The 14,341-nt window shown below is 40.0% G+C and overlaps 1 protein-coding gene across 2 annotated transcripts in view; it reads right to left on the minus strand.

Annotated features, from left to right (window-relative positions):
* Positions 1-9,835, minus strand: part of pdlim4 (PDZ and LIM domain 4) — a 50,751-nt gene extending 40,916 nt beyond the window's left edge. The window contains exon 1 of one of the 2 annotated variants that reach the window (XM_055017371.1): positions 9,578-9,835. In XM_055017371.1, the coding sequence (XP_054873346.1) occupies positions 9,578-9,679 (102 nt within the window). In that variant the 5' untranslated portion in view covers positions 9,680-9,835. The remainder of the gene's footprint in view (positions 1-9,577) is intronic. The other variant, XM_055017372.1, reaches the window with a different exon arrangement.
* Positions 9,836-14,341: the final 4,506 nt, after the last annotated feature.

Genomic DNA, 14,341 nt, shown 5'->3' on the forward strand with positions numbered 1-14,341 from the left:
TATGTTTCACCTTCACATACATACCAAGCAACATACGATATCAATTTTCCATCATTGCGCACACACGTCCTCGGTGTCGCCGCTATTTCCAGGCCTGAATCTGACTGATCTTATGGTTTTGGCTGATATAAATGAGAAGAAACTGCCAATTATTTCCTCCACAGAGGACACAGTCAATGTCACATGGGAAACTAAGGAGCAAAATACTCTTTGATAGTAAAAAAGCAAAAAATCTGAACAGCTGTCATCATGTCTCCGGTCTTGTTTGTGTGCTCTGTGCACTATCAAGTATTGACATTTATGACTATTAGCTGTCTGTATTTTCCATCCACTAAAAGTGAAGAGACTTTCTGCAGCTGGAGGCCATTTCTTTAGTCACACAGTTTTTTGGGGAAATACTGAGCAACAATCTCTGGCTATCATCTAAAAAGCAGGAGTTGCTTCTTTTGGTTGCAGATTAATGACACAATATTTAGTTCCCAGTCTAAACAAATGGTCTAAACTGAGGTCTCCATCTCTAAACTTCCATAAACAGAAGTATAACCAGTGATAGCAACTAGATGTTTGTGAGCAGAAAAGAGCGCCACATTGTTGGTGAGAAAATATCATTTTCACTATTGATTGATCTGCTAAAAGTCTCTTCAACAAACTCTTATGATGATGAATTGTGGAAAAAAATGCCCACAACCCGAAGTGACATCTTTAAAGTGCTTGTTTTATCCAATGAGAGGTCCAAACTGAAAGACATTCCATTTTCAATCATTCAAATGAATGCTAGTATTAAATCATCTCATTCTGAAGGTTGAAACTAGAACAAAAAAGAGACCTAATTGCCAATTATCATAACTACAGATTAATTTCCTGTTAATAAATGTATAGATCATTGTCAGTTTTAAGAAATAAAGAAAAAAAAGAGGCTTTTTCTATAAATCTCAACCAGGTAAGTTTAGATTCCAGCACTTTGTCACATGTTTAAGGACTAAAAGGCTAAAATGACTACTTCTATCTATGAACACACAGGGAGCAGAAGATTTAGGATGATTTTACAGCTAATTAACCCCTTTCATGCCAAGTGTGTGATTAATCTTTGCACCATCATCCAAGTTCCTTACCGCTTTGGAACCACCCACTTAGACCTACCGCCTCCACAACCGTGTATCTTAACATATATTGTATTTCTAACAGTAAAGCCTTACTTCACGCACATATAATAGTAATCTAATTCTATCTAAATGAAGATATTACTGGTTAAAAGTCTGGAACCCAAAAAGAGAAGAGAGAGAAGCAGCCTCGCTAACTGGGAACAGCGTTTTAAGAGCAAAGGCACACAAGTTCACGCTCCATGAAGCACTAATAGCTGAGTCGTGTGGTTCAGATGTGGAATTCCTAATTTACAGCCTCTGACCGCCCCCCAATGTCCCTGACTCAGTTCCGGTAAACTGAGAGGTCACTGTGGGGAGTAGGCCTGAGTTTGTGTGTCTGTTTTTGTGTGCGAGTCTCTGGGAAAAGCCACCTAAACTCTCTGCATTCATCAGCTGCACTTGCAGAAATCTCACGTAAACAACTCGGCAGGTATCATTTAAGTTACATAAATTAAAGATGGAGCCATTTAAAGAGGCATGAATGAGGCTTTTTCTGGGGGTGGGGAACGTATCTGTTGACAGACACTAACTGGAGGTTGTGCTTTACCCCCATGATTTAGCACGACCTCCCTGGTGGGAATGCATTCTGAATGTTTGTGTGTGTGTCTCGGTTTTGTGCCTGGGTTGTGTCATAGTGGAACAAAGTTCAAGCTCCCCCAACACACACAGACTGAGTAATAACACCTCAGGGTCAAGTCATGTAGAGTAGTGCACGAACCACACACACAAACACACACACATGCACACAGTGGCATGCCAAGTACCACAATGGCATGACTGAGGTCGTCACTGGAGGACAAACATTCCCGTCTGTTAGGAAATGTAAGGATGATGCAGAGCTATGCGGCTCAGACTTAATTATAATCTGCTATATTTACACAGTGCATGTAGTGTGACATCATGACTTAAATCTATAGAGCTTTAAGGATGAATGTAATTTTCTAATTAGCTTTTTACTCTATATGGCCTCAGCAAGCAGCTTTAAATACCACACCAGCAATTTGTTTACCTTTAACATTTTATTTTTGCCTCCTTACTCATATGAAAACCCCCAATAATAAAAAAAGCTAAGCAATCCACTTCCACTTGCTGCATTTGTTGGTCGAAATGAGAAAAAAGTGTCATTGCCCTGTACATAAAAGAGATGAATGCAGTGGCCTTGAAGTCATCCGTTGGTTTGTGGACTACAGTTTGGAGTTTAACATATGATGATATGTGAGCGGCCTCTTAATCACAAGGTAGCCTCGCTCTAAAACATACCCAGCTTTATCATCGATTTAACTCTAAATATGGCCATAATTTATAAAATAAACATCATGATGTAATCAGAAATTCTTGAAACTGGCAATAGAGACTATAAACTTATTGGAAAAATGTTAAATGAGATAACAAATCAAAGCAGAAGTAGGATCATTTTCTCATAGACTTCTATACAATCAGCCTTCTTATTCAACCAGAGGAGTTGCCCTCTGCTGGCCATTAGAAAGAATGCAGGCTTAAGGCAATTCTGCATTTGTTTCTCTTTTCAGACCCAAATACAGTCTATGAATGAAACCAGAGTTGTTGTGAATGATGACAAGTGGTTTCTAGACCACTGAGGAGGAGAAGTCAATAAATTCAACTAAATTATCCAGCTTTAGTAACTTAGGATCATGTGGTATGAATTTTGATCTCATTTTTCTTTCAATGCCAGGAGAAATGTCTGGAATTTGTTAAAAGAAACCCAACAAAAGTGATTTTTTGTTACCTGCTAGTGTTAACTTTCTATAAAGTGGGTAAGCTGACTCTAGTAACCATCATTCAGCTATCATGTGGTAGTTGTAACTGCTGATATACCCAGTTTTTCATTAATTCCACACAAACTGCTCACTGTGCTAACAAGAACATGACACAGAAGTATCACCATTAAAGACTGTTGCGCCCTCAGGCAATTACTCTGACGTGTGTTGATATAATGCATGTCAAAGCAGTGATAAAGACATTTTTCATAGCAGCAAGGTCACCTAATGTGTGCAGGCATCAGACTGGCAGCCAAAACAACTCCCGAAACTGGTTATTATGCAATCTAAACAGTTACTTCATTTCCATATGGAACCGCTCCACAAACAGTGACACAGTTAAACGCTAACAGATAGAGTGGTTAGCAAATGACAGCCTCGTGTCACACAGAGTCATCATGTGGCACGCTGAGGCTCGGTGAATATGTGCTGAAGTGTGGTTTCACTGAGGAACAGAGGCTGGGAACCCGGCGAAGAAACGAATGGAAGCGTGTGACTGTTTGTGTATGTGGATACACTACGTGCTGTAGTTGGATGAACATTTTCACTCGAGCGTGACATCGGCCTCGGGGCAAAGTATGATGACACGTCAGTGTTGTTTTTAAAGACCGTCTCATTTATCTAGATCAAGACCTAAACCATAAACCATTTGGGTCAATATATAATTGAGGGTCTTTTTAAATCCATGGGATATATCTTGCAAACTTTTTTATTAAAAGTAAAAAAAAAAAAGTATTTTAGGTTTATTATGGTCATGTCTTTACAAATTCTATAATTACTTTTTATGGAAACAATCACTTATTTTTAAAAAAAAAATGACTGGCTATCACTAAAATGTCAAATAAATAACCATCCAAATTTAACAACCGCCGCCTTCTAATTAGCTTCTAATGGTTATAGGCAGCCATGTTGATTTTAGGCCTGAAAACAGCAAAAATGTCAACTATGCGACCTGCAAACGATGTTACATAAAGTCCAGCCATTATATATTAACCCATGTGCTTGAGCACATCCTCAGATCTGCACATACAGTTCAGTAAGGACACTTAAAAGTCGTGCAGAAATGTTAACATAAGCACGAGTCAGCACTATTTAATTAAAGGGAATTAAGATTGTCCTCTTTCTTGAATGGGGACACACACACATATGTAGCTGCCATCTTAGTCTGTATTTTAAAATTAGTCAGAGACCAGGCTCATACGAGACACCAAATCGTGTATTTAAGAGCTGACTCGCTAATAAACAGCAGCTTAAATTCTCCTGAAACAGCAGTTATATTTAATGTAAACACTTATAATAAAACTCTCCACCTAAGCCGGTTGTCTAAGTGTCTCCTGGCTTCCAAATCATCAAATCAGCACTTACTGCTCGACTAGAACGCGACACTTTTAAATGTTCTCATGCAGGAATCCCACAGTGACTATTTCAGCCGGGTGGGAGCTCTGAGTCGCACGTCTCGGCAACAGACAGACTAAGCCCTGGCATCGTGTCAGACTCCTTTGTTTTCTCGTTGGACCTGCGATAGGAACCATGGTTATGACCTTGGCGACGCTTTGGAGAGCCAATACATAGCCTGGGGCGTGAGGTTCCGACTGGTGTGCGTTAATCACACTCAAACAAAGAGACTGAACCTGCCAAGACCAATAAGCAACACGCTGATGGTTAAACATGAGGGGTTAGATTTTAATGAGAACACGAGGAAATGGGAGAGTCACTTGGGCTTCATTGCAGCCTGTAATGTGTTCACGTACATCCAGGATGAACAAGATCCTACACATCAGCGTTAGTCATCAGTAAGTGTGAAGCAGTGCCTGTAAATCTGATTTGTAAGCAGATTAGTAATAATTCTGACAGGCTTTTACACATGGGGTGTGATTTCCATGGACTTTCTGTGTGTCTTCATGTGATGCTTCAACATGAGAAGAGTCCCATATTAGATACTTGAGAACAAGAAATCTCAGAGGAAAAAACACTCATTCCAGAGAAGATTGCGAGTCAAACCAGGAGGCTGTTTACGAACGCAAGTGAAACAAATTGATGTTTTCCTCATGGTCTTCATATGGAAGCCAGTTCTGCAAAGCTGTAATTACTGGACTGTCTAGGGATGTTTTCTGGTGTTAAAAGACAAGAACCGCTCATCTCCTCATCTCTGCTCACACAACTGTCGCACAGATTGTCACTTTTATACATGAGATGAACAGGAAAAGCTCAGCATTGGCCCTCTTGCTTTACCGTTTCAAAAACTCTGCAGCTTCTCTGACAACAGGAAATTCTTGGAGAGAGTACCATCTGTTATCCTTCGCTCAGTTTGTTGTGGAGATGCAGCATCTATAATTCCAGCCAGGAGTAAAAAGCAGGCACAGAGCAGTCTAAAGCCAACTATTATAACCAGCAGTGTCCGAGAAACAGCCTGTGTAGCTTCAGGTCACATGTCCTGTCTCTGGTATGTGGCGGAGACGGAGAGATTAAAAGGTACAAAGGACAACCAGTTCATTGGATGCAGAACTGCTAATGCAGTAAAAGCCAGATTCGCTCTTAATTTATGTTCTGTGAATCCAGCGTCCTCGTAAAATCAGCGTAGGAATCGTGGAACAATATGAGGTCAGGCTCTGTCAAATTCCTGAAATACCAGGAAGAAATATTAATTAGTGGAATGTGCATAGCATAAAAGAGATGTATAGATATGACTTCCCTCTCTGCGTCTCAGACTTAAACACAAAAACATTAACCTCAAGCACGGAAAGTGACCAGCTAAGGTCTATCCTGCTCTCATAATGCATTACTCTGCCAGAGGCGGGACTTTGATGCCATTCAGATGGAAACAAAAAAGAAAACCATACAGTGGATGTAACTAGATTTCTTAATGTACACTACAGACAATGAGCTGCAGATGATGCAGATAAACAGTCGCTACATGGACCTTTATGAAGACTCAGTGATCAACTTCTTCTGCTGACTGTGCTTTTTAAATTGTGACTATGTGCCAATTTACTTTTTTATTACAGAAACTATAGATTTTTGATTCAGAACTGTTAACCAAGAAAGGCAACCTCTCTGAAGATTTGGGATTTGGGTTTTGGAAAATGAGAATCTGCATTTTTTTGGCGAGTTTCTTACATTTTATAGACTCACCAATTAATCTATCAATGACAATATTTTAGCCCTGCGAAGCTCATAAAAAGAGTTTCTGCTTGGGGCTGAAATGAAACATAAGTGTTTGGGATTTGCCAAAAGTAATTTAGTGTGCATGAAGCAATAAATTGTAGATCCCATTTTAAAAACAGATGATATCACTAAATGACAGAAAACTACTTAATTTTGAATCATCCACGAGTATATAAACTCTTTAAATGTCAAGATTTGTTGCTTTTCTGGGTTTTAGCTCATTGTAAACAGAATATCTTCAGATATTAGACAGCTGGTTGGTTGGATGACTTCAAACTATTTGAAGACAGCAACTTGAGGTTTGGAAAGCTGGGAAAAATACTTTAACTTGTGCAAAACCTAATTTCGAAATTGTCTGAAAGCGACACATGCCATTTTCCATCTCATGCCTTGCAGACTCTGCACAGCACAGCGAACATAAAGGTGTCAGAAGCTGGACAGTGATTGTGTGCACTGCTCCGATCATTATCTACCCAGCGCTCGGTTGTGAATCCCCTTCCACAAGACGACTGTTTGCCATTTGGCAGGACTGACAAGTGTCCTGCGTCACCTTCTGTCTGGAAGTCAGTTTGATATCCATTTACAAGAGGGCTTATACCACAGCTGCCACATTCAACGCATCCTCGCTAAATGCTTCTGCAGTTATATCAGCAATTTTATACATTTCTGTTTCTCAGCCACTCAATCCATCTCATTCACTCGCAGCCAGTTAACATACAGACACACTACCAGGCCAAATGTTTCCAGAGTCAAACAGACACACCATTAACTGGCTTAAGCCCTAATGGGCTGGCAGGGGACTAATGGGCTTATCCTGGAACATTGTCACCTAAGCAAAGAACCAGCTGCTGCCATCACAACTTGTCTTTGGGTATTTACAACTTTCACGGTCTCTGAGTGCAGGTGTTTCATGGCATTCAGTTTTACAAGTGCAGAAAGAGGAGGGGAGGAGATCTTCCAGCCACGCAAAGGAGAGGTATTACTGGAAGGATTGTGTAAAATCCCGTAAAACTCAATAACAACTACCATTTTGGTCTCATCCTAAGCCTCCTCTAGTTCTCTTGACCAGCTTTGCAGATCCAGCAGACACACCACTACCATTTAGACAGTTTTTGGCTTGTGCAAGGCTTACATGATGCTAAAATGCCCCCCAGAGAGGCATTCTGGAGTGAGTAAGACATAAACTATCCTTCTCTGAAACCCTCTCACAAATCCACTCTTCCTCTCGCTCTATGTATCTTTTTCTGCGTCGCTATTCAACACATTCTAATTGCTGTCTTGGGCACGCACTGTGCAGCAAGAATGCAAGAAGCATGTGATAATTTGCGAGCTGAGGAGATACTCCAGCATATCAGCAGCAATGAATCACATCATGCACCAAACTCAGAACTCGACCAGCTCCCATGAGCTGAAGCGAGAGGATTCCTTTCCCACATTTCTACATTTTTTTTCCAACACTTCTTCTCAAATTTGATCTTGATTTATTCACTGACATAAATCTGACTAACAGACACCAAGAATAAACAGTTATCAAGTTCAGCCGGTAAAACACATTTTGTCTTGTCAGCTGATGCTTCAGAGCAGCTGACGTCAAGTGGACATTGAACTGCTCAGTAGAAAGCAGCCATTACGTTAGCCTTTAAGAGGCCGTGTAATGCTGAGACTTGCTGCCAAAAAAACGGTGTATTTATGCCTCTGACATGACATATTTTGCTAAATATGCTTGCATCTCAACAGCTGCTTCCTTGCCTAATTTTCAAGCCAAGATTTTGGAATTAGCCAAAGAAAATCCCCCGTTTGCTCCTGCAAGCAGCGCTTCCATGTGAGCGCTGGTTTTTATTGCTGTCTTTGCTATGTAACTATCTGTACCAAGTAACCTGTAATCAATTTTTACTGATGCCATCATCGCTGAGTTATGCAACTTTCACAATGCAAAAGAACTTCCCTGTACATGCCATGCTTTTAATAGGCAAACATGCACTGATGAAGCTGGTGAGAAATTGCAACTTGCATGCTGAGCAAATTATTGAAGGATTTAGGTGTTCTTCAGGAAAGCCTGAGGTGCATTTGATCTGTACGATGCAAGATTTTGAGTTTAAAATCTGCACGAAATACAAAAAAGCTGCATGGACGCTCTACTTGTCCAAATGAATTCTGGTTTTGGGCACAGTCTCTGCTAGAATCTCCACTCCTTGCACAGAAAGAGTCCAACTGAAACATGAAGATCAAGCATAAACACACAGCTCTGCCCACAGAAAGCCGGATCCTTGCGAGAGTGCGGAGTTTACTGATGTCATGTTCTGGGTTTTGAAAGCTGTAAAATTCAGATGCCTCTCACTGTGATTTGGAGAGTCAAAAGGTGCCAAGTTAGCAAGTGAGTCACGCTAATGTGAGAATGAAGACACCATAAAACCACAGGTGTATATCTGTCAAGACTGTTGTGCCCACAGCATGAGTCGGAGCATGTCACCGCATTGCATCACAACATCTAGTGACAGGTTTCAAACAACAGAGAGAGCACTTCAGGTGACCCTCGCTGGCTCGTCTGCTTGTCTCACAGTTGTTCATCGGCCGCTGTAAATCTAAAAATTACACCTGCAGTTTGAAGTGCCGGAGCCCTGTAGTTAAAGGGTCGGTTTGGGGCCGGTGATACAGCTGAGCACAACACCTGGAATCCCTCAGCAGCAACCGGCGAGCTCTGATGAAAAACAAATGTCAGCGCCTCCCCACTCCTCCTCCTCCTCCACTCTGTCCCTTCTGTAAGCCCTGCAGCAAAGACCAGGCTGTGTTTACCCTGGACGAGATGAAGCATTGGCTACTGCCAGATCCGCTGCCAGCACACTGACTCTTGACCTATATTCTGAGGGTCAAGGAAGTTCATGAAGTTTTGTGAGGACTACTACTATCGCTACATATACTACTACTACTAATATCATAAACAACTATTAACTAAAACATATAGCCTCATAATTGATTCCAATGCCACTTCCAAATATGGCATTTGATATTTGACACATGGCACAAATGTGACAACACAATTACATTCTTTATTCATTAGGTTTTATTAATTTATTCACCTTAAACAAACTTCTTGGCATGATCCATCTTCCAGCACTCAAATATTTTAAAAGAAATATCCCAGTGTTGTGTTTCCCTGCCTATTCTGAAGTTGCTCCTGCTACTGAAACCTGCAACAGATGGTGGTCCAAATGCAAATTCAGCTGCCAGAAATTAGACGGCACCATCTGTCTGCTTTTAGAGTAAAGCTCATGTTTATACAGTCGCAGCTATTTCAGTTTGGGATAACAGACCTGTGTGACCTCGTGTTTAAGATGAATTAACTCAGCGATTTCCAGCCTGACTCAATCCAAACTTTCCCCCTTTACGCAAGTCCGAAGTGCCAAAGTTTGAGGCGCCCCCTCCGATTTTTACGCACGGGTCAATGAATGGATACGCACGCTGGAGCGAGAAAAAAAAAACCCAAAACCTTACCCTGGAGATGGTTAACGGCGTGCTGAAATCCCGTCCTCCCACCAGCCGAAAGCCCCACGGAGAGGGTCCCTTTAGCGTCACGGTCTGAGACATGTTTGGCATTTAAGACTGCGAGAGACAAACGCACAGATGACAGGTAGACCGAGAGGAGGGAGACGTCGGCGCTTCCTCGATATACGAGCGAAAAAACTGAAGGAAGAGTCCTCTGCCTAGCTGCTAGGCAACGCTGTCCCGGCTCGGAAAACTTTCCTCCTCTCTTGATTCAAGTTTAAATAACGAAGCCGCCCCTGACGTGGGAGGACAGCCCGCCTTCAGCCGCTCTGCGTGGAGTGGGAGGGGACGATGCGTTCACAGGTCCGCCGTGAGGGGGAAAGGGACACGCAAAAATCAATTTATTGTTCAGGAGCGCAGGTGGGAAAGTGGCCTCAGTGTCCATCAGCAGCTGAATACATGTGATATTTTTCTTTTTCTTTATTTCGAAACCTTGTCATTCATTCATTCCTCTTCAGCTCCTCCTCCTCAGACATTTAACCTCTTGCTGTGCCATCAGTGAACATACAGGTAAGGCCATTTATCCATCACTGTTTTTATTTCATAGTTCTTAATAAGGCCATTTGTCTCAGTATATTTTCTAAGTCTTCAGTTTGTACATGCTGCAGTGACGTGCAATTGCAAAGATTAACTTGGAAAAATAAGAAAAAGTTGTTTTTGTTTGATTTTGTTCCTTGATTTGATCATTATTGAAAATGTCGGCAAATTTAGGCCAATAACAGGTCCAGACAGATGACAAATTAAAGGAAAAACCAACATAAAGTGTCTTCAGAAGGTGATTCAAGGTGCTGTAGAGGCATGGAACTACATTATTCCAAAAGATGTTCTCTACTTTGGTATTTTAATGATGGTGGTGGAAAACGTTGGTCATCGTATTTATATTCATCAAACCATTCACCTGGGGGGCATTATCATTCTGGCAGAGACCGTTCCATCAGAAGATACATGTTTCTTCAGGGTATGAAGGTGTTCCCTCAGAATAATCTTGTTATAATCTGCAGTGACTCTTCAATCTAAGGAAACAAGTGGATTCAAGCCAGCAAAATATGGGGTTACATCATCATAGATCTCCTCGTTGTAGAGGTCAAAGGGTGATGTTTTTCCTTTAATTTGTCACCCATCTGTAGCTGCATTACCAACCTCAACAGCACTTGAAAATATTTAGTTGCTTTTCCTAATTTAAGACTAAAGAACCTGTCAAATGAAAACTGACATATTTTTTCCTGTTTTGAATCCAGATAAATACTGTTTATACTGTTTAAGTAAGTAATAAATCACTGTGACATCAAATTACTCTGATTATCCAAAACTTGCTTTTTTCTACTTTTGATCTGCCTATTACTGTATATAGTAAGCTGAAATTATGTGCTTGAATTTCAGTCTAGTAATATAAAGATACAAATACAGGGTAGAAAATACATCCGTTTTAGTAAAAGAAGCGTCTGCAACCTGCAACCCTGTCATGACATCTCAACAAGCTGCAAACCTGAACTGCTCATTCAGACACACATTCTAATCTATGGAGGAAGCAAACAATCAGAGGAATGGTTGTTTCTTATAGTTTACGGCCCCTAAAACTATGCAAACTGGATTTTGTATAACATGCCCATTTAAGCTGGTTTACTTGTTTCTGTGTTCATATTGTGTTTATTTAAGCAGATCTCAGATTCCTCTCAGGGTTTGTGATCTCAGAGAGTGTCTGTGTCACGTTTGCTCACATTGTTTCATTGCAAACCAAACACAAATGCATGAAATGCTGAAATAAATGCTTAAATCCGATGAAGTGTCCTGTCTGAGCTGTGAGAATGTACTTGCAACATTACACATTTAGTCTAAAATTGAAGCATTTTTGGCATTAATCCCAAATTACATCTGAATATGCTAGGAATGTTAATGTGTGGCATGTTGCTGGTCATAACTAAGGTAATGGACAGAGAAAACCTTCACCTGATGATGGTTTAAGTAATGATTTATTCTGTTCAGGTGCCATCTGACCAAGTTTCATGGTAATCCATCCAAAAGTTGTTGAGATATTTCATAGAAGTCAAAACACTGCCTGCAGCTTTCTGCTAGCGTGACTAAAAAGAAACAAGAATACAGACGAGGACTCTCAAAATGCTCGCCTTTAGGTTCTTTTCAAGGATAATATTGGCATGTACTTTAAACTAAGGCCAGTCAATAACTCGCTGATCAGGGTCTTAAGAAAAGAGCTGTAAGGCCTCAGTGAAGAGTAACAATAAAGATATTATGCCGTGTTTTAGACGCCTCACTGACAGAAAAGACCTCTCCCATTTGTCAGTGGATATTCTAGTATCCTCTCTGCCCCACTTCTTGATTCCTTCATTTCCCCAGCCAATTACCGAGTGAGTCACTGAGCTTGAGTACGATTTTTCTACGGCAGAGGGGGATGATCTCATAGACATTCCTGGGAACATGTCTTTGAGACAACTGCAGACATGTGAAGGTCTGTCTGAAAATCTGAGTCAGTGTGAATCAGACCCCAACTTTTCCTTATTACTGTGAAAGATGCCAACGCCAACCCAACAACGGGTATATTGTCATTGCGCGAGTGACGCCGTTTTCGTGTACAAACTTTTACAACAAGCTGCTGTGACGCCACAGGACAGGTTGGGAAAGTGAGAATGAATGCACACAGTGGTGATGCAAGCTGTGTGATTGCTTTACTAAGCAAAAAAACAAAAGAGAAAGAATATGAGTCAGATGATTTTCCTACATGGTCACCGAGGTACAGTCAGATCAGTTCATAAATCCTAATATCCGCCTATAAGGCTACCTATAACCAAACACCACGTGGCATTTTTACAGAAAGATTCTTCAAAATATTATATATACAATTACTATTTCTAAAGATATTGTAGTAAACCTGTTGACATGTCATAAATCCACACTTGACTCACACACTACTTTATATTAAATAACTCAGAAAGCCTTGGAGTCTGGCCAGTCTTTTCTTCAGGAGGAAATGACATCATGTGGAGCAGGTCATGTGATCTGGAATTAACACACTTATGGAGAGGTGTTTTTGTAATGGGTAACTTAGTTGAAAATGATTTCCCAGACACAGATACAATTTGTTATTTTCCATAAAAATTTGATATATTGCCAAAAAAAGAAATATCTGTCATGATTATCTCAACTTAATAAAAAGATCAATCAAAACTATTTTTGTTTAAACTAATTTTATTATTGTTTAGCTAATTAGAAGGTGGTTGTTATTGAATTTGGACAGTTATTTAGTTGACATTTTAGTGATATCCAGTCATTTTTTTATTATTAAGTGATTGTTTCCATAATAAATAATTATGGAATTTGTAAATACATGATCATAATGAACATAAAAACCATTAGTTTTTTTTTTTACTTTTAATAAAAATGTTTGCAAGATCTATCTCATGGACTTCAAAAGTCCCTCAATTATATATTGACCCACATATACTTACGCCGTTATATGCATGTTCTTCAAGATTAGTAGTTGCAAGAACTTTCTCATTTTCTTGTTTCTATATTTGACAAAAATACATGTCAGAGTTTAAAAGAAAAAAAGACCCAACAGGTCCTTTGTACAGACATGTAAACGAACCCAACAATCATTTTTCCAAAGGTGTCACAAAACAGTATTTACAGACTGTTCCTCTACTTGCTACCCAAGTACACATCAAAGGATGACTAACCAAAGAACAAGAAAGGTTTAGTCGACTGGAGCCTGCATTGAAGATTCAACAGTCTGACATCTTCTTCAAAGCATGTCCGTAATAAATCTGAGTCCAACTACAGAGAGCTTCCATGCCTCTGTTCTCTGTTTCCCCCTGAATGGTCATCATTCGAACTACCCTCAGCGGAGTCTAAGAAGTCCTTTTAAATCACTACAAATCTATTGACTCTGATTGTGTGTTTTGGAGTAAAGAAGAACCTGAGGGCAAGCAGGTAGGACAAGCGGTGTTGTAATCATGAGCTGTCTGCTTCTGTCTGGTTTTCTCTCCGCTGTCTGGGAGAATGACGTCAACCAAGCTGTTGCACAAACTTTAATTCTCCAGCTTGTTTGGCTGTCGAACACTGAGACTAATAATTATTAATGCTGTCAGACAGTAACCAGGAATGTCCAATGAACTTACTCTCATGAAATAAAAGGAAATTTACTGAGAGAAAGATCATTTTAATGGAATATCATAAGATTTTAACATTTCTTTTTGCTTCAAAAGTCCTAACTGGTGCACACATGATATAAATGTATTATTTAGTGCATAATTGGACCTTTTGGTGCGGTAAAAAAATAATATAGCAACTTTAAGTGTACACATGAGGATAGAAAAACCTTAAAACTCTACAAAACCAAGACCTAAGAACAATGTCTTGCAACAAATATTAAAGCTGCAAAAGTCTCTAATGTGAAAAATGTTGCCACTAGAGACAAATTATCAACCAAATATGCAGTTTCCTTTAACTCGGCAGAGCTTTTTAGTCTCTTTCAGCTCATTCTTTTTATTCAGGTGTCACTGTTATCATCAAACCTGTTCCCAGCAGCAGGATTAAAGCTGTTTTCATCACAAAATCATTTAAAAAAAAAAAAAAAAAAAAAAAAAACTGTATACAGCCTGACAGACATCAAACAGGAGACAGACGCAGTTAACAAATACCTGGTGATAATAGTGGCACATTTTTGCTGCTGAAGAGCTCAAGATTTCCATTAGGAGC

This window comes from Amphiprion ocellaris, chromosome 14, assembly GCF_022539595.1.
Source record: "Amphiprion ocellaris isolate individual 3 ecotype Okinawa chromosome 14, ASM2253959v1, whole genome shotgun sequence".
Taxonomy (NCBI): domain Eukaryota; kingdom Metazoa; phylum Chordata; class Actinopteri; family Pomacentridae; genus Amphiprion; species Amphiprion ocellaris.